Source organism: Eurosta solidaginis, chromosome 4 (assembly GCF_040869045.1).
Source record: "Eurosta solidaginis isolate ZX-2024a chromosome 4, ASM4086904v1, whole genome shotgun sequence".
NCBI lineage: Eukaryota > Metazoa > Arthropoda > Insecta > Diptera > Tephritidae > Eurosta > Eurosta solidaginis.
Window position 1 is genome coordinate 244,691,896 of NC_090322.1, and position 18,730 is coordinate 244,710,625.

Sequence of the window (18,730 nt, forward strand, 5' to 3'; positions counted from 1 at the left end):
TGTTTGAATTATTATTCCGTTGAATGTGGTATACGAGGAAAGTTGTAAGAACGAAAAGACAAATATTGAATTAAAGAACAATTTTGCTCAAATTTAATAAAACGTATTTTATTAAATAAATTAGTATAAAATACTAACATTTCGAGCACCATATCATACCACATGACATCATATTAAACCCTATCAAATCATTTATTGCTATTATTTCGTCCATACCTTAGAGAATTATGCAATCTCATGTTCTGTACCGCCATATCAGATCCCATTATATCATATAACAATATATTTTATCAGCTCATATCGTATCATGTCACTTCACCTTAAGTTCTTAGGTATCCATCACCGTTTTTTAACTCTGTTCCCATCTTAATATAGGATAACTGCGAATCAAAATGCTTAAATTTATGATTTTGTCTTTCATATGCTAGTTGCATCATAATCTACCCTCTTGTATCGTGCTATCATATCAGATCACATCATATTTTATCTTACCATATCATATCATGCGATTTCATATATTTCATTCATCAAGAGGTATACCCTGCCATATCACGCGATTTCATGGGATTCAAGGGGTTGTGTAGCGCAATATATAGCTTCTCCAACCCAATTGTCAACCTCACCTTCGAGCGGCGAATCCCGTTTCACTAACAGACGAGGCTCTGGCGACCCCAAGCTCCTCATGGAACTTGGGGGTGGGGAGGGAGGGATGGCCTGAAGGTTTAATGTGGCCATATAAATCGTTCCCGAGATGGTCGGGCCAGCACCTTAATGGTGCTGTGTTACCGGAGCGTATCGGATCTGTATCCGACAAAGGACCATCACATCGATAACACTCCCCAAAGCCTTCGGAGAGTAACCTAATCGCTACAACAACAACAACAACGCGATTTCATGTGTTTAGCATTATATCAGATAATTTTATCGTATCAAGTTAAATAGTTCCGTATAATGACGTTTCCTGCATATCACAACATATCACGTCATATTTTATGATATCACATTATACATTTCGTTTCAAGTATTTTATACAATATGATCCTTTGAGAATATTTACACAAGATTCCAATGGAGTGAAGCACCAATAACTGAAGGCCCGAGTTACCGTTGAAGCGTTTTATGTAGGTATATGCGCCTACTACAGATATTTAACTACATAGAACAATACATAATAACAAAGCTTCAATAACAAATGCATCATAATCAAATCTTAATGCGTTTAAAACAAATATTTACCACAAATTTATTTATAGAATTTCGATTAGAAGTCAGATGCGTAAAAAATTTCAAGTAAACAAGAAATTAGTCAATTAAGACATACATATGTATGTTAGTGCGTTGTTGGGGGGTTACCAGCCCCCAATGTAGAAATGAGTTAATAATCTATATTTTCATTCTAAGTACTTGAGCTATCGCGTTGACTTTGAGCTTATATTTGTTTTTTTCACTGCAACGTCAGAAACTTCAAGCGATGTTGCAGCTGGAATAGTATTACAAAGTTGTTTTCCTGCTGATAAGCTAGGTTTTTTTGCTGTAATACAATGTAACATATCATTCAAACATACATACATTCATACATCCATACACACCTACAACTCCGACTTCTACGAAATGGGTCTACAGTCTCAGTTTAATTGACGTCAATCAGTTAAAATCCTGTCGAAATTGTTTATATATAAATATGCGGGCTGTAAACATTTTTTAAGAAAAAACAAGCAATTTGTTGATCGATCAATATCCTCCTTATTGGACTTTGGACTGTTTATTTAGACATTTTTTAAGCTCGAAATCGCACACTCCCAAGATGATAAGGCAACCTTTTGGGTACGTCAGAAAACACGAATAAAAAGTTGAATACTAGACATGTGACTAAAGACCACTTAGATACAGCTGCGAAAAGTGAAGTCTACTTTAGCTGATATTTTTCTTGGTGGCTACGGGAGCTTAATAAGTACAAAGTGTTGATATGTATAAGAAGACATTGTTCAAGAACCCTAGCGGGTTAGGGGGCTTAGAATATACCCGTGGCAGGTATACCTGTCGTAAGAGGCGGCTAAAATACCAAATTGATTCAAGGGATTGTGTAGCGCAACCCTATCAACGGGTTGCCAGCGCAATATATAGCTTCTCCAACCCAATTGTCAACCTCACCTACCCTATGGAATCCTGTATATTTAGCAAGCGAAGCTCTGGCGACCTCAAGTCCCTTATGAATGTAGGGGGTGGGAGGGCGGTATGGCCTTGAAAGTTTCATTTGGTCATTCTAAATCGTTCCCGAGATGGTCGGGCTAGTATGTACGTTTAAGGTGTTTGTTACCGAAACGTACCGCGATAAGGACACACCCGGAGTCCTTAGGGAGTCTTCTTATCGCTACAACAACAACAGAAGCTTTGGTCTTACAGCCGGCAAATTCAGCCCAGAAATGTAAATTCCCAAGGTTGATCGACTTAGCAGGGGATCGTAATATGGTTCTCTGGTAATACCAAGTTCCATCATAAAAAGAGTCGTATAAATCGAAGATCGGTATTTCCTGGTCAAGTTTATTGAGCACCCTTTACCTAATATAACAGGATAAAGAAGAAGAGTACATTATAACGTCTATATGTATAAATATTTATTTATGGCATTCATATGACATACATACATTATGTTAAATGTGTTATTTTTCTTAATATTATAAACAAATAAAAAATTTACATAATACTTTAAAAAGTATCAACCCACAAAATCTTGAAAAATACAATAAATTGTATGAGTTTTGTAGTTAGAAAATTTGTTTACAAGGGGTGTAGTTTGTACCAATAAAAAGCCATGAGAGATGGTACCCTAACATGCGCAGAGGACTAACCAAGCCCTTCCGAAATGTTGCCAGAGTTTCGGGAACCATTCTTGTATAGTCTTATTGAGAAAGCGACTCACTAAAAATGTGATAATCGCGCGTCATAAGTAAATATCTCGGGGTGGTTCTGAGAGCGATATTCTAGCAGGCGACAAGAGTGTTGTCTTTAGGTAAGAGCTTGTAATCGAATGGACGCTACTGGCTTATGGCTTCGGATATTGTAGTGGCTCCCCCTTTTTGTGACAAAGACGATTAAAAGAGCGAAGAAGATAGGGATATTATGAAGGTCGAGCCCAAGATTAATAGGTCAGTCGTGTACATACGCGGTGAAGTGGCCGTTTGATTAAGAAGGCGGAAAATATATCTCTATGAGCTTCAGAAAGCTCTTAACTCAATTCTAATGAAGTTGACGGCGTATGCTTGACATTATGAATGTATGGTATCAATTGTTAGCTTGATAGATTGGAATAAGGCTTAAAGTGTCCCAAGCTGACGACGGAGATTTCTGAAGAACGATAGCAGGTAAATTTGGGTGTCAATGGTGGCGGTACTCACACCGTTTTTATTCAAAGGTATCAAGCTTTTGATTTTAAAGTCGATGCAAGCTGACTGTATTATATCTACAAATTTCGGATGCTGTCCGCCTTTTCTATTTCCTTTGTCTCAGTCGATCCTATAAACACTGTAAGCAGCGCAGCTTTGGAGATACAATTTGCTACAGAATTATTTCTCTTGGATAGCTGCAGATATTCAATTATCTCCGCAATTGAACTGCAGTACGTATACCAATCTGCCATGGGCAGTTAACGTTATGGGTTATAGAGTTGAAAAACTATCGATGGATGCTAAAAATTTCTTTCTAAAAACCTCTTGAATACGATAGTACAATGGGTAATCCTATCGATGATTTCCTTTTTTTTGACAGTATCGATAGTTTTGCAACTGTAGTAGGCTCAATAGTTGGGTAGGACGTTGTTAGGTCAACTTCAGTCCATATGTTTCTTTTCCGACCACTATGCAAGTTGTGTGGTGGACTTGGATCTCAAGATATTTTCCAAGACAAGTTACTGAAGGCGGAGACATTTGGGACAGCCTGGCTGGTAGGACGTTCAAGAAAAGAAGTGGATGAGGCTGTTGTTCCGCATTGCTGTGCTAGGCAATTGACAATGGCGAGCTCACGAAAAAGTAAATAGATTTTGAGGTTATATATGTTACTTTGACGGAAAAGTAACAAAAAAGTAATATTATCCAAACAGCGGTTCACAATTACGCTTACCAATAATCGCAATTTCAAGTGCAATTACAGATCTTATCACAGCAGATAAGTTAACTACAACAATAGCAAGGGGTGTTGACAGCGCAATATATAGCTACTCTAACCCAATTGTCAACCTCACGTACCCGTAACGAATCCTGTTTGAATAAAAACCGAAGCTCTAACGAGGGTGGGAGGGCGTTATTGGCCTAGAAAGTTGCATGTGGTCATACCAAAAATGTCCCCGAGATGGTCGGGCTACTACCTTTATGGTGATTTTTACCGGAACGTACCGGATCTGCATTCAGCAAAGAACCATCCAAATAGCGACAACAACAACAACAAAAGGAATCCATAAATGCGTGATTACTAGTGCAATCCACTTAGGTGTCGCAGTAATCAAGTAGCCAATGCTTGACTACAGTCGTGTCTTGTAGCCGGTGCTCACAATATAATCAGGCTTATCGGGTCTGTGATTGCGACTACGCAGATGTAGTCACACACACAGTCAGTCACGGCGATTTCGTCGAAGCTGTCGCAGTTTTGTTGTTGTATCCATTATACTAATGCCCCTATTACGGTATACAACTCAACTTAGTTGGGTTGTAATTAAAACAACTCAACTTTCAAACAACTCAACTCCTGTTTGGTATTACGAATTACAACTTATTTCAGTTGAAGTTGAATTGGTGCTGCCAACCTAAGAAGTGATGAATTGACAGATAAATGAACAGCTGATCAATTTGTGGCGAAAATTTAAGCATTTGCAAAAGTGAATTTTTTATTACAAGATATTATATTATATGAAATCTATTTTATAATGGCGAAAATGTTGGTGATTAACATGTCCCGAATACGGAAAACATTCGCGTGATCATTCCAATCCCTTGGAACTACCAAGCACCAAGTAACAAAATGTTGAAGTAACAAATGATGAGCTTAAAATAAGGTTATTTTGCAGATTTGAAAGGAAGCATTTTACTCATTACTAAACAAAATGGTCCTTAATTTCCGCAAACCCTTTCGAGGGAAGGCTGTACCCCTATTTTAAAATTATGCGCCACATTTATTCCTTGCTGATGGCAGCTATCAAAAGTGCTGTGGAAATGATTTTGGTGTTGGACTGGTTTTAGATATTATTGAGGATTCCCAGGAGTAGTGATTAGTATCAATGGGACTGACGAATGGAACTGCGGCCAGCCTCGTCCAACTTCGGAATGTCGCTCCATAATGTAAAAAAATTATTCAATGTAATCCTTCGTTTAAACGTTGTTTTTTATATAAATGTGTACAAAATTGTTGATTATTGTTTGATTAAAAAATGTGCAACTACCGGCTTTAAATTGTTTTTGTTTATTTTTATCAAAGGTGGTATCAAAAGATGCGTTTCGATCTCCGTTTTTAGGGTTCGAAAGCGGAAATTAAAAAATTTATTTCTGTCGCAAAATATTAAAAAAAAAACCACAAAATGGCCCGAGAGGCTCTGAAATAGGAAGCCCGATCCACAGTTTTTTTACACAGAAGATCTTTCTGTGTTGGCGGCCTTTGGCCGTGATTTGTAAAAAAAGCCCTGGGTGGGTCCAACGCGTTTCTGCATTAGTGTGTACAAAAAATCTGGCAAAATACAACAACCACATGACAATTTGAACCGAAATGATATGACAGAAATAAAATTTTTAATTTTTGTTTTCGTATTCTTAAATTGGAGGTCGAAACGTGTCTTTTGATACTAACTTTGAAAATTTTTGTTAAAAATTAGGTGGTGAACCGTCTTCTAAAACGTAACATTTTTTCAAAACAACTGCAAAATTGTATGAGACAACTGCTAGTAATCAGTTGTAAGATTTTGACGTCTTTGACAACTACACCAACACAAGGTTGTAAACGGTAATGCCACAAAAAGTTGTTAGACTAGACAACTCAACCGACATTTTTTTTGACAGGCTGAGTTGTAATCTGTAATACCAAATTGCGAAATTTCAACCCAACCAGAGTTGAGTTGTAAACGGTAATAGGGGCATAAAAGACATGCCTCCATGGCGGAACCATACAAGGTGCAATGTATTTGGTTTTTGTACATCGATGAAGTAATGTCAAAATCGTACTGCGCCAGAAGTTGAAATGTCAAATCTACAAAAAGAGTACCAATCAGCTGACTTCCGTCGGTCACCTCTTCCTGGTTGCGCCATGCTTGTCTCGAGGCTATCAGCCGAATAGGTACTTGTGCTTGCGATTTTCTTTATCTTTTGATTAGGCTGTGCGGGTTGATTTCGCTTTGTAAAGATTCGCCTTGTCCCAAGCTAAGAAACAACTTTTTTTATTTCACTACACCGCCCCACTTATGAAATGTAGATCCAATATTTTTTGGTTTACTAAAATTACATTATTGTCCATTATATTTGTAGTGTTGGAGACTGGGCCCGTATTACCTGTTACGATCAGTGACTGAAAACCATTTTCACACAAGCAATAACTAGGCAACTGTCAAACTTTTTTTAAAAATAATAATAAAGAATGGATTTAACGAGTAATATTTGTCGCTAGTTCAAATATGTCATTAATCCGATCCACCTTTTAAGAGCTATTGTGATTTAAAAAATGAGTTTCGATCACGGGTGGTAACACGTAATACGGGCCCTGATATTTTGTTTTTGTAATTACATAATACAAAAAATCTTTTGGAAGTTTATAATAAGTCAGTATGTCAATGGCACTGTGGTCTGTTGCTAACTATTATAAATTTCATTTAAACTATTTATTAGAAAAATTACATTTTCAAAAAATTAAGAAGTGATTGCTCAGCACTCATCTTAAACTAGAACTTAAACTATTTTTAAATTAATTAATATTTGGCATCGCTTTTGCTGTTTATTTTTCTTTTTTACTTTGTTTTGGTCTGAAGCATTGTACAGCAGCGCAGCAATAGAAAAATAGCAGTGGTAATTTTTAACAAATTTTTTCAATTAATTTTGTATTTATTTTCGATAGTTTAAGTACAAAAAAATATCTATAAAGGTTGTAACTAAAACTCTGAAAACCAATCTCAAAAACGCTTTCGAAAATTGTACGAAACATTCAAACTTTTTATTTGGATTTCTCTGAGTTTGTTTGAGTATGCAGTTTTCAATTTCAGCCCAGCTTTTGGCAATTTTTTTCCGAAGGGCGTTGAGATTTGCTTGCATATAAAAAAAGTTCACACTTTGTATGGTGCAAATCGAAAACACCCTCCGAAAAAACTGTTGTAAATCAATACGATTTTTTAGATTCTTAAGTACAACGTCTACTTCGTTAGACCAAAATTGATTATAAATAATGTAAGGCGCGATAACCTCCGTAGAGATCTAAAGCCGAGCTTCTCTTCCAATTTGCGTCGTGCTTCTATTTCTTTTTTCCTACAAATTGGCGGGATGCGACCTACTTGTTTTATGCCGACTCCGAACGGCATCTGCAAGGTAGATGAGTTTTCACTGAGGGCTTTTCATGGCAGAAATACACTCGAAGCGCTTGCCAGACACCGCCGAGGGGCGACCCCGCTTAGAAAAATTTTCTTCTAATTAATTTTTTGTTGGTTTTTTGGCCTTTAGTTTGTAAAAATGTTTGTAAATTGTCGAGCTCGAGGCCATACAATATTAAATAACAAACAAATAAAACTGTTCCCACCACCTCGGCCGCCACCAAAATTGATTGGGCTATAAAAAATCCATACTCAAAAAAGTTCGGAAAAATTTTCTCGAATTTTTTAATTTTTTCGAGAATGTTTTTGAGACTTGTTTGCATAGTTTCAGTTTCATAGAAGTTTTTTTCTTGAAATGTCGGAACTTAAGAAAATAACTTAACTGACGAAATTGCCATTGCAATTTTTCTGTTCGCTGCTGTATGTAAGACTTTTTGTTTATTTGTGTATGTTTTTTTGAAGCACCATTGTTATTTATCCAAAAATTAAGTATTAACATTTTTCTTTACGAAAATTTCAATTTGGCAATTAAAATACCAAAAAAAAAACGGCTAAAAAGGCTCTTAGGGTGCAGAAATATTTTTTTAGAAAACAAGGCACAATTATTGTCAGTATTTATATTTAAAGACCAGCTCCTCTGGTAAACGCCAGGATCATTCCGTACGTTGTATGATTAACTCAATTTTATCGCCAGCAGCTGCTATTAAAGGCACGGTTAAGCAGCAGTCAAAATCTTGTGTCTTCATCTCATTCACCTTGAATAAATAAAAGACATAAATTAAATTTCAAATTTCATTGAGAGCAAAATTTTTTAACACTACAGCAAAATAAATAGTTTTTCTGGGTATTGGAACAATTTTTTGAAGAGATCGAGCCGTAAGCAAAAAAAATGATTTCTCCGTTTTTAGAAGTTAGTCTCCTAATTTGTCCCTTTCCAATATATTATTTTTAACTTATTTAATAATTTGGGAAACAAACAACGTAAAATAAATATTTTTATAGATTTAAAAGCAATTAGGGCAATCCCCACTTAATTCATAGAAAAAGATATTCTTTTTTATTACATTAAAAAATATTGTATGGAAAGTTAGCTTCCAGATTTAACCCTTCCTAGTTTATTTTTTTATTGTATTAAGAAATATTGTATCAAAAGTTAGTCTCGCAATTTGATCTTTTCAATTTCATATTGTACTCGAATTAAGCCTTCAAATTTGACCCTTCCTAATATATATTTTTTTTATATAAAAAAATATGGTATTAAAAGTATATAAGCTTCTGTATTAGACTCCTCCTTATATACATACTAGCTATACCCGGCGTACGTTGTAACGCCCGAGATCGAATGAATGTTGCGTTATTTTTTCTGTTTTGTTTGTTGATAATTTAGTTTATTGTTCTGTAAATTGAATTGAATTTTGTACGCATATTTCGTGAAATTTTCTGTTAAAACATTTTATTCTTGTATCTTATTGTAATGCATGTGAGTCCACAATAGTTTCGGTTTATTCGTTCGGTGCAAAGATAAGCAAATTTTTTGGTGTTCCAACTCTAGAGCAAGCAACATATAGCTGGCCATGGAAAAAGCACGGACCCTCTAAATTTAAGCCTGCAACAGTAAGCGATTGTCCTTGTGCTTTGCTGATTGTAATTGCAAAAGCAAGGAAAACTGTACAGGAAATTGTAAGAGCTTAAAATTGAATGGCAAAACTGTAGGAATCATTGTGATCCGTGGAATGAGCACATCTTCATCTTCGCTTTTACCGCTGATGGTTGTTGCTTCGATTACATTCGGCATTAATTTCTTAACGCAAAGTCTGGTTCCATTGCACAATTTTGGTGGGTCTAAATTCCGAAAAAGCATGATTGGTGAGCCAATTTTCAAAATTCAATTGGATAATTCATAATTTGATGTTCATCGTCGATCGATTTATATTTCGCCACTTCGCCAGGAATTTGGTTTTGATGCGATCATTGATTTTGTTAACATGATCAGATTTAGGAGCTAAGATTGCTCGTTCGCATAGCAAAAAAAACTTAAATTTAAAATTCTTAATTCTGAAATATGAAAAACTTTCGTTTTGATCGAAGGAACCTATAGCCGAAATTTGGTGATGATTGAAGTGTGGGATATACGTTTCCATAGGGACACACACACAGAATTTGATTTTTATAGACGATGTAGATAGACTGAAGCTATCAAATTTTTTTAACGACGGCAGATTACTTAACGTCAAAAAGGAATAACAGCCAAACTCAACAATGCAGTCAAACTTTAGGTGTTAAAATAACCTAAGTTTGTACGGCAGCCATAGTTCGGAAAAATCCCATTTGTAGGGAAGGTGCCACGTCTCTTTTTTCCCAAATCCACATTTTACTGAAGGTGTTAGGACTTAACGTCATATATGTAGCTCCTTACCAATTTTCATTATCCTACCATTACTACATCCAGAGATATGCATTATGATATATTACATTTTTCCCAATTCCACATTTTCTTGGTGGTGTTAGGAATTGACCTCATATAACTCCTTACTGAATTTCAATGTTCTGGCATGTATACCCTCAGAGTTATGCAGTACCAAAGATTCCATTTGTATGGGAGGTGCCACGCCCCTTTTATATATCGAAGTTATTTTTAGCCTAAAACCTTCGTGTTGATCGAGGAACCTATAGCCAAAATTTGGTGATGATTGAAGTGTGGGAAATACGTTTCCATAGGTAACACACACACAGAATTTGAATTTTATATATATAGATTTGTATGGGAGTTGCCACGCCCCTTTTTTCCCAATTCCAAATTTTCTTGGTGGTGTTAGAGATTGACCTCATATAATTCCTTACTGAATCTCAATGTTCTGGGATTTATACCTTCCGAGTTATGCAGTACCAAAGATTTCATTTGTATGGGAGGTGCCACGCCCCTTTTATATATCCAAATTATTTTTAGCCTAAAACCTTCTCGTTGATTGAAGGAACCTATAGCCAAAATTGGTGAGGATTGAAGTGTGGGAAATACGTTTCCATAGGTAATACACACACAGAATTTGATTTACATATATATGGGGTATTCCATCCCATTTCGACCAATTTTGAACCCGACCCCTTTAGAATTGGCTGAAAGTTTTTCTTCTTTTTCTAGCTTACGAAAGACGTTTTTCAGAGTTTTTTCAAATTTTTTCATCCAACTCAAAAAAATTTATGAATTTTTTTTGTTTTCAAAATGCTATAACTCTTTCAAAAATTGACCGTTTGGGATCTTTTTTTTTAATTTGTTTTTAAATGTACTTTTCGGAAAAAATACAAAAACAATTTTAAAGTTTTTTTTTCAGTTTTTCGATTTTCGCCATTTTTTTTTTTTTTTTCTCATAAAAAACTTCAATTAACTCTGCAATCATCCCCACTAATCCCGGAGTGGGCCGATTTTTTTTATATTTTTTTTTATTTAATTAAAAAAAATTGTTCAAAAGTAAACATTTTTTTTATCAATTTTATTTATATAACAAAAAAATGTAAGAAAATGATTTTGATGGCCGGAATCAGACTGAGCGCATTCAAATACATGTGTCGCAGGTAAATCCGTCATTATTTTGTCTGGCCATGTAATCTATCGCTTTAAATTTTTTCGAATATTTGATATTCGAAGGCTTATAATAGCTGTTATAAGAGCTTGAAAACAAAAAATTTCATTCTAGTAAAAAAGGCAGACCATGCCTATATTTTAACTTTTTAATATTTTAATAAAAATAATATATTAGGAAGGGCTTGCTTTCGATTTTCGAAAACCAATTTCTATGTCTTCGAGGCTAACTTCGAAAAAGAGGATATGTCTCTTTTTTGCTTACGATTCAATCTCTTCGAAAAAACTGATCTAGTTCAATGCCCATCCTCGAGTGCTTTACGTTAAAATCACGCTGATTCACCTGCATAATCCGATCGAAAGGTTTCAATAGACCACTCAAATCAGCCGGACCACCAGAGCGTATGCGATTAATGAACACACCCCGCTCGTACAAACCATCCGATACCGAGAAACCATAATCATCATACACCTTATCCTTCTTCAAAGTCACATGAAACACACGATGTTTGCCATCTTTATTACCCGCACCACTAGTCGAAGTGACATCCGTATTCGAGGATGGACTACGTGGACGACGTTGTACTTTGGCATAAATTGCTTGTGGTTGTGGCATATTGCCGCCACCATCTAAATGTGCGCCACCTGCCATAATGCTTGAAATTTCATGTGCACGCAATATTTTCAAATCCACAATATCACCGAGATTTTGTAAAATGTTTGTCGCATGCGAGAGCGGCATGCCCTGTATCGAGTCTTCGTTGATGGCTAGGAGTTGATCGCCTACCTGGATTTGACCATGTTTGTGTGCAATGCCGCCTGCGGGAATTTTGGAAATTTTTCAAATATAAAATGTGAAGGAACTTATGTATGTGAATACTAGTAAAGCACTTACCTTCCACAAGTCCACTGATGGTTATGGGTTTGCTAATATCCTCGCTGCCCGCTAGTGTAATACCTAATAATCCACCTTTTGGTTCTAGTCGTACATTGAAAATGATTTGATGTAGACTGCTACCGCTACTTTTGCTACTTGAACTGGTTGCGGAACCATACACCTTATTCTCCATGGGTGGGGGTAAGGCGCTGCAATCCGCACTGAGGAAGAGAAGAATAACAGGTTCATTCGTATTGTGAAGAATATTAGCAACACTAAGGCATACTATCATCTCTAAGCCGATACTAAGCAGTCACTTGCATCTATATAAACAAACCAATCATTATGTCTACACATGTGCACATACAGCAGCGGAGAGATACTCGCAAAGTGTTCTCACACATACACATGCATATTTCTGAGCTACTCACAAAATTATGCAATCTTCAGCGAACTAGTAAATTCTAGAAGGAGAAACGCCTAGAAATATGCGAACGAGGAAACCGAAGAGGATAAAAGCAGCACCAGCTGAGGCATGAGAATCAGTTTTATTTAAGCACGCTATTGGTTGTGAAGTTAAGTGTTATTGTGAAGTACTTTCAAGTAGTCTAATAAAGACCATTTTCGCATTATTGAATATTGGAGTTATTTATTCAACAGTTTAACGATTCGAAAGTTAGCAGAAGATTTGGAATAAACGGAATTTCCCTAAATTCGTTACAGTATTATAAGCTAGCAGGCCTGGAAGCTGTAGTTACACCACAACTTTAATTTATCTGTAAAATTATTTTTGTTTGAAACGAATTTCAGGATTTTTTTTCGCTCACTCCACTTTTTCGTCCATCACATTACTTCCTACTTCCCTGCTATCTTTTATAACTTCCGTCTTCTATCACTTCCTTCGGGTCTCGCACTCTAACTTCACTACTTATCGATTTCTCCGCCTTTCTCGTTTCCTCTTCGTTACTTCACCTCACTCTCCTCAATCATAAAAACAATTTTTTGGTTGTCCGCTTTTCCTTAAAAAAGTATGCCATACAGCTAAAGACAGCTGAGCAAGGCGTGAGTGGATAACTCAACTTTGTGACCTCCCACACAACTAATACATCTGTGATTGGCCGAAACGGGAAGCCCCACCGTATAGACTACAATTAGACTGAGCCCTCTCAGCCACCAAATCACACAAAGGGATACAACTTGGTGCAAGTTGTGAGCTTAGCTGATCATTTGACATCAACCACTTACCAGAAGGAGCTCAAAATCTAACAAGAGATGTTACGTGCTCAGCGCATGCTTAACGGACTTTGGACCCATCTGCTAGGAACAGACTATACAAATGGCGAGCGGAATTCCAAGGTCCCTACTGTAAGCTACTTCTGGTGCCTTATAGAGCATTCCACATACGAGTTTGATCTTAATGAAAATCAAAACAATCGACAGCTATGTATGTCAGGTATTCGGCCACACTGTAGCTCGGCTCAGTGCTGGAATCCCCACTTGATTTTACGAGCAAATATTGAATTTCGTCCTACCTCTGCCTGCCCAAAAACATCCCCTAACAAGTTGATCAGTCTACTACTACAGTTCTCCCCACTTCTATTTCGTAACCAGCCAGAGCCATTCGTTGCACGGTTTTCATTAATCAGAGGAAACAGCGTCTATTGTGCTCGGACCCCTTTTAAACAACTACTAAGCTAATAAATGAATGCATTGGAGTCCTAAATTATCTGTGAGCCAAAACCCTGGGCATCAGGTACGTGGGAGTAGTGAACAGGCAAACTACCTAGCCAAGCAGGATGCTATAGCAGCATTCTATGGTCCAGAGCCCTTCTTTAACTGGGAAACAAACTAGTTCTGGCTGCAATGGATTGAACGCCCAGGCAAAGACAGACCAAATTGTGTACAGACCCAGCGTATCAACAAAATTCATTCCGTATCATTAATCTAAGCACAAGGGGCCTAAGAACTTTCAATGGGTATTTACGGGACAATTTAGTCTACGATATCACGTAAGTAAGTTAAACCTGCTGGATACACATATCTGTCGCTATTGTGTGCAGGAGGATGAAACATCGGTTCACATTATCTTTGAATGCATCCCTCGGGCAATACAAGACTCTCCTATCCAGGTGGCGTGACTCTAATTTCCTACCTGATATGGAGTAAAGGGAATGAGAGGAACTTAAATGCATTAACAGTATCCACATACAGTAATAGGCTGAAAGGTCAAGCGGAATAGATCTAAATAATGGTCGCAATGCATTGAGGACTAATAATAAGAATAATAAAAAGTTGATTCGACACGTCGCCTCCGATTTTTCACATCAGCAACATACTTCTTAATACTAGCAGAGTAGCTATTGCAACAACAACAACATATATTATCCTCCACCATACTAAGGCCTTGTTTTAAGACAGAGAGAGATTCGATTCGACAGATTTTAGACTGTTTCCCATCCTCTCTTTTCAGATTTGGTTAGTAAACGAACCGGTTGCGCCTTGTTCAGTGTCATTTTATTCGACTGTTATGGGAAGATGGTAATAAAGAAGACAGCACTATATCGAGCTCCTCTTCGAATTTATGTATGAATATTTTTTCATAATAATAAACAAAAGTGCACAAACGTACAACGGTCACGTTCTCTTCTTAGTTTGCAGGATACTGATCTCATTTTCAGTTTTGTGGTATGTACATATGTATGACATTCTGAAATGACTTCTTTACATATTTGAGAATTTCGATCACTTCTGCAAGCAATGTTCTCTTTTTTTAGCAAATAAATCAAAACCGTAAGTAACGTAACGTAAAATAATATTATGACCCTCTATGTGACCTCTTACCAACCAAAGTGTCTACAGCTTTACTCACCTCGCATAGCGATCCAAATCATAACAAGTAAAGTCTTGATAGTTACTATCCTCATTATCGGGCAATTCCGTGGTGAGACTTTGTGTATTCTGCGCCGCAAATGAACGTCCCATTGCCGATGTCTGAGCACTCCAAGTATTGCAGGCATGCGGATGATGGCGCATTTGCACTGACTGTAAACTACAGCCATCATCCATACCAACACTCGTACTATGATAGAAATCAGGTTGTGGAGTCGTAGACTTCAGCGACAAGCAATCATTGAACTTGGATGTGACATACGCAGTTGTGCTGTACAAATCGTGTTCACTCGGACTAGCCGGACAATTGCTGTAGATGTGATTTGATGGCATTTTTTGTTGTGCATCGAATAAGAAATCAGGCAACATCACGCGCTTCACGGTCAAGGTGGTGAAATCCAAAGACGAAGAGCTATCCTTCAGCAACGAATCAACATTATAATGTTGTACAGGATGATTATCCACCGCCAATAATATATCACCGCCACGCAATGAGCCTGTACGATGTGCTGGACTACCGGGTTTAACATCGGCTATAACAAAACCACCATGACTAGAACCATTTACGCTGATACCCAGTCCTGATTTGCCCGCGCGTAATAGCTTAACATTGTAAACACCACTCGATGGCACTACCGAATCGGCCATATCTATTTCGATTTCCAATTCCAACCAATTAGCCGCTGCGGGCGATTGTTGTTTGTTTTGTGACTGCAGCGTACGCGTTTCACCCAACAACTGACGCATCGTTTGTATGTCCAAATTGTACATTTTATTAATTGCCACAATGCGATCGCCCTTTTGTATCGAACCACTACGATCGGCCACCGAATCGGCTAAAACTTGTATAATTGTAACGGCACGTCCACAAGCCGATGGTGGGCCGAGTACAATGCCAGAGCCCTGACTACAATCCAAAAGCACGGGAAATGTTTCAGAGCGGCATATACCAATTGCGCTGGGATGATGATGTAGCGTACCAACACCGACCATATTCATATTGCTGCTGCCGCCACCACCACTGCCACCGCATCCACCACCAATGCCAATGCTTCCACTGCCCACACCACTTGAGGAAGCGCTACTATTAACACCAGTTGTGCTACCACTGGCACTACTGCCACCACTAGCGTTACTAGCTGTGCCACTATTGCTGCCTGTGCTGCCACCACCGCCACCTACATTAGCCGCGCTGCCGCCACTACCTCCACCGCCACCGCCATCCAGAGGTAGCGAACTTTTGCGTATGTAACGTTGACGTTGCCGTGACTTGCGCGATTCCAATGTGTTGAAACCATACTTTGGACTGCCGAGCATTGTGTGACCTAAAATCGGAAAAGATGGAAAATGATTAAAATATGTTGGAAAATTGTGCTATATGGTTTGGCGATAATTCATGTAAGTAAGCGCGTGCCTCTCTATCTTTTTTGGGGGGACGCCGGAAGCCGTGTGCTGTGGTTGCTTCTGTGTCGTTTGAGTGAAAGTTCTTTTTGGCTAGCTAAACTTGCCCCGCTCCTCAATGCTATTTTTAGCGACCCCATCAATATTGTTTAATGGAAATTAAGTGTTCGCACGCACTCACCCGCACACACACACTCACACATTCCTATATTTATGAGATTTTGTAGATTTGCAGTCGCTTTTAGCTTTTTAAGCATTTTATTTCTTTTAACAATTTCGTTTTAAATCGATGATGGACCATCAAAGGGCGAAGTGTTTATAAGTTCAGATCGTCCATACATATGCGGATGTTCGTGAAAAGCTAAGCATTCCAAAAATTCGTTAATTAATAAATATTTCAATAAAAATTTATAATACACATTTTATCTAAATATATTATAACAGAGTTTGTGTGTAGCGCATTTATTTAAGGTGTTAAATGTACGGGGGTACTAACATAAGTTCGCTTTCTTGGTGACGATTTTCTAAAAAACCAATTAATTGACTTTTCTCTTACGAAAAAAAAAATTGAGCAAATTACATTTTTTAAAACACAATAAAAACAATTATTCCTTATCTGAGCTATCACAGTTTAAACAAGTAAGGACGGGACTGTCTACGGCTGTGCCGAAGACTTCATACCTTTCATGATTGGGGCTAAACAATAATATTAACCCGTACGTAATCTCCAAATAATCGGATGTATAAGATAAGAAATATATAGTGAACAGATGTACATACCTAAACGATTTTTAAGATAAATATAAAATAAAGAAGTAAGGAAGGCTAAGTTCGGGTGTAACCGAACATTACATACTCAGCTGAGAGCTTTGGATACAAAATAAGGGAAAATGACCATTTAGCAAAATGAACCTAGGGTAACCTTGGAATGTGTTTGTATGGCATGGGTTTCACATGGAAGGTATTAAAGAGTATTTTAAAATGGAGTGGGCCTTAGTTCTATAGGTGGACGGACGCCTTTTCGAGATATCGCCATAAAGGTGAACCAGGGGTGACTTGAATGTGTTTGTATGATATGGCTATCAAATGAAAGGTGTTAATGAGTATTTTAAAAGGGAGTGGGCCTTAGTTCTATAGGTGGACGCCTTTACGAGATATCGCCATAAAGTTGGACCAGGGGTGACTCTGGAATTTGTTTGTATGATATGGGTATCAAATGAAAGGTGTTAATGAGTATTTTAAAAGGGAGTGAGCCTTAGTTCTATAGGTGGACGCCTTTTTGAGACATCGCCATAAAGGTGGACCAGGGGTGACTCTAGAATGTGTTTGTACGATATGGGTATCAAATTAAAGGTATTAATGACGGTTTTAAAAGTGAGTGGCCCTTAGTTGAATATGTTAAGGCGTTTTCGAGATATCGACCAAAATGTGGAACAGGGTGACCCAGAACATCATCTGTCGGGTACCGCTAATCTATTTATATACGTAATACCACGAACAGTATTCCTGCCAAGATTCCAAGGGCTTTTGATTTCGCCCTGCAGAACTTTTTAATTTTCTTCTACTTAATATGGTAGGTGTCACACCCATTTTACAAAGTTTTTTCTAAAGTTATATTTTGCGTCAATAAACCAATCCAATTAACATGTTGCATTTCTTTTTTCATATTTATTATAAAATTATGGCATTTTTTTCATTTTTCGTAATTTTCGATATCGAAAAATTAGGCGTGGTCATAGTCGGATTTCGACCATTTTTTACAACAATATAAAGCGAGTTCAGGTAAGTACGTAAACTAAGCTTAGTAAAGATATATCGATTTTTGCTAAAGTTATCGTGTTAAAGGCCGAGCGGAAGGACACACGGTTGACTGTCTATAAAAACTGGGCGTGGTTTCAGCCGATTTCCATTTTCACGGAAAACAGTTATCGTCATAGAATCTATGCCCCTACCAAATTTCACAAAGATTGTTAAATTTTTGTTCGACTTATGGCATTAAAAGTATTCTAGACGAATTAAATGAAAAAGGGCGGAGCCACGCCCATTTTGAAATTTTCTTTTATTTTTGTATTTTGTTGCACCATATCATTACTGGAGTTGAATGTTGACATAATTTACTTATATACTGCAAAGATATTAAATTTTTTGTTAAAATTTGAATCAAAAAAAAATTGTGATTAAAGTGGGCGTGTTCGTCATCCGATTTTGCTAATTTTTATTTAGCATACATATAGTAATAGGAGTAACGTGCCTGCCAAATTTCATCATGATATCTGCAACTACTGAGGAATTACAGCTTACAAAACTTTTAAATTACCTTCTTTTAAAAGGGGGCGGTGCCACGCCCATTGTCCAAAATTTTACTAATTTTCTATTCTGCGTCATAAGTTCAACTCACCTACCAAGTTTCATCGCTTTGTCCGTCTTTGGTAATGAA

General features: G+C 37.3%; 1 protein-coding gene across 5 annotated transcripts in view; it reads right to left on the reverse strand.

Moving 5' to 3' along the window:
- Positions 1-2,607: 2,607 nt before the first annotated feature.
- Grip (Glutamate receptor interacting protein) overlaps positions 2,608-18,730 on the reverse strand; it is a 120,733-nt gene continuing 104,610 nt past the window's right edge. For all 5 annotated transcript variants that reach the window (XM_067785374.1, XM_067785373.1, XM_067785375.1 and 2 more), the window contains 4 exons: positions 14,873-16,217; positions 12,022-12,224; positions 11,470-11,945; positions 2,608-8,304 (listed from right to left, as the gene is read on the reverse strand). In XM_067785374.1, the coding sequence (XP_067641475.1) occupies positions 8,203-8,304; positions 11,470-11,945; positions 12,022-12,224; positions 14,873-16,217 (2,126 nt within the window). In that variant the 3' untranslated portion in view covers positions 2,608-8,202. The remainder of the gene's footprint in view (positions 8,305-11,469; positions 11,946-12,021; positions 12,225-14,872; positions 16,218-18,730) is intronic.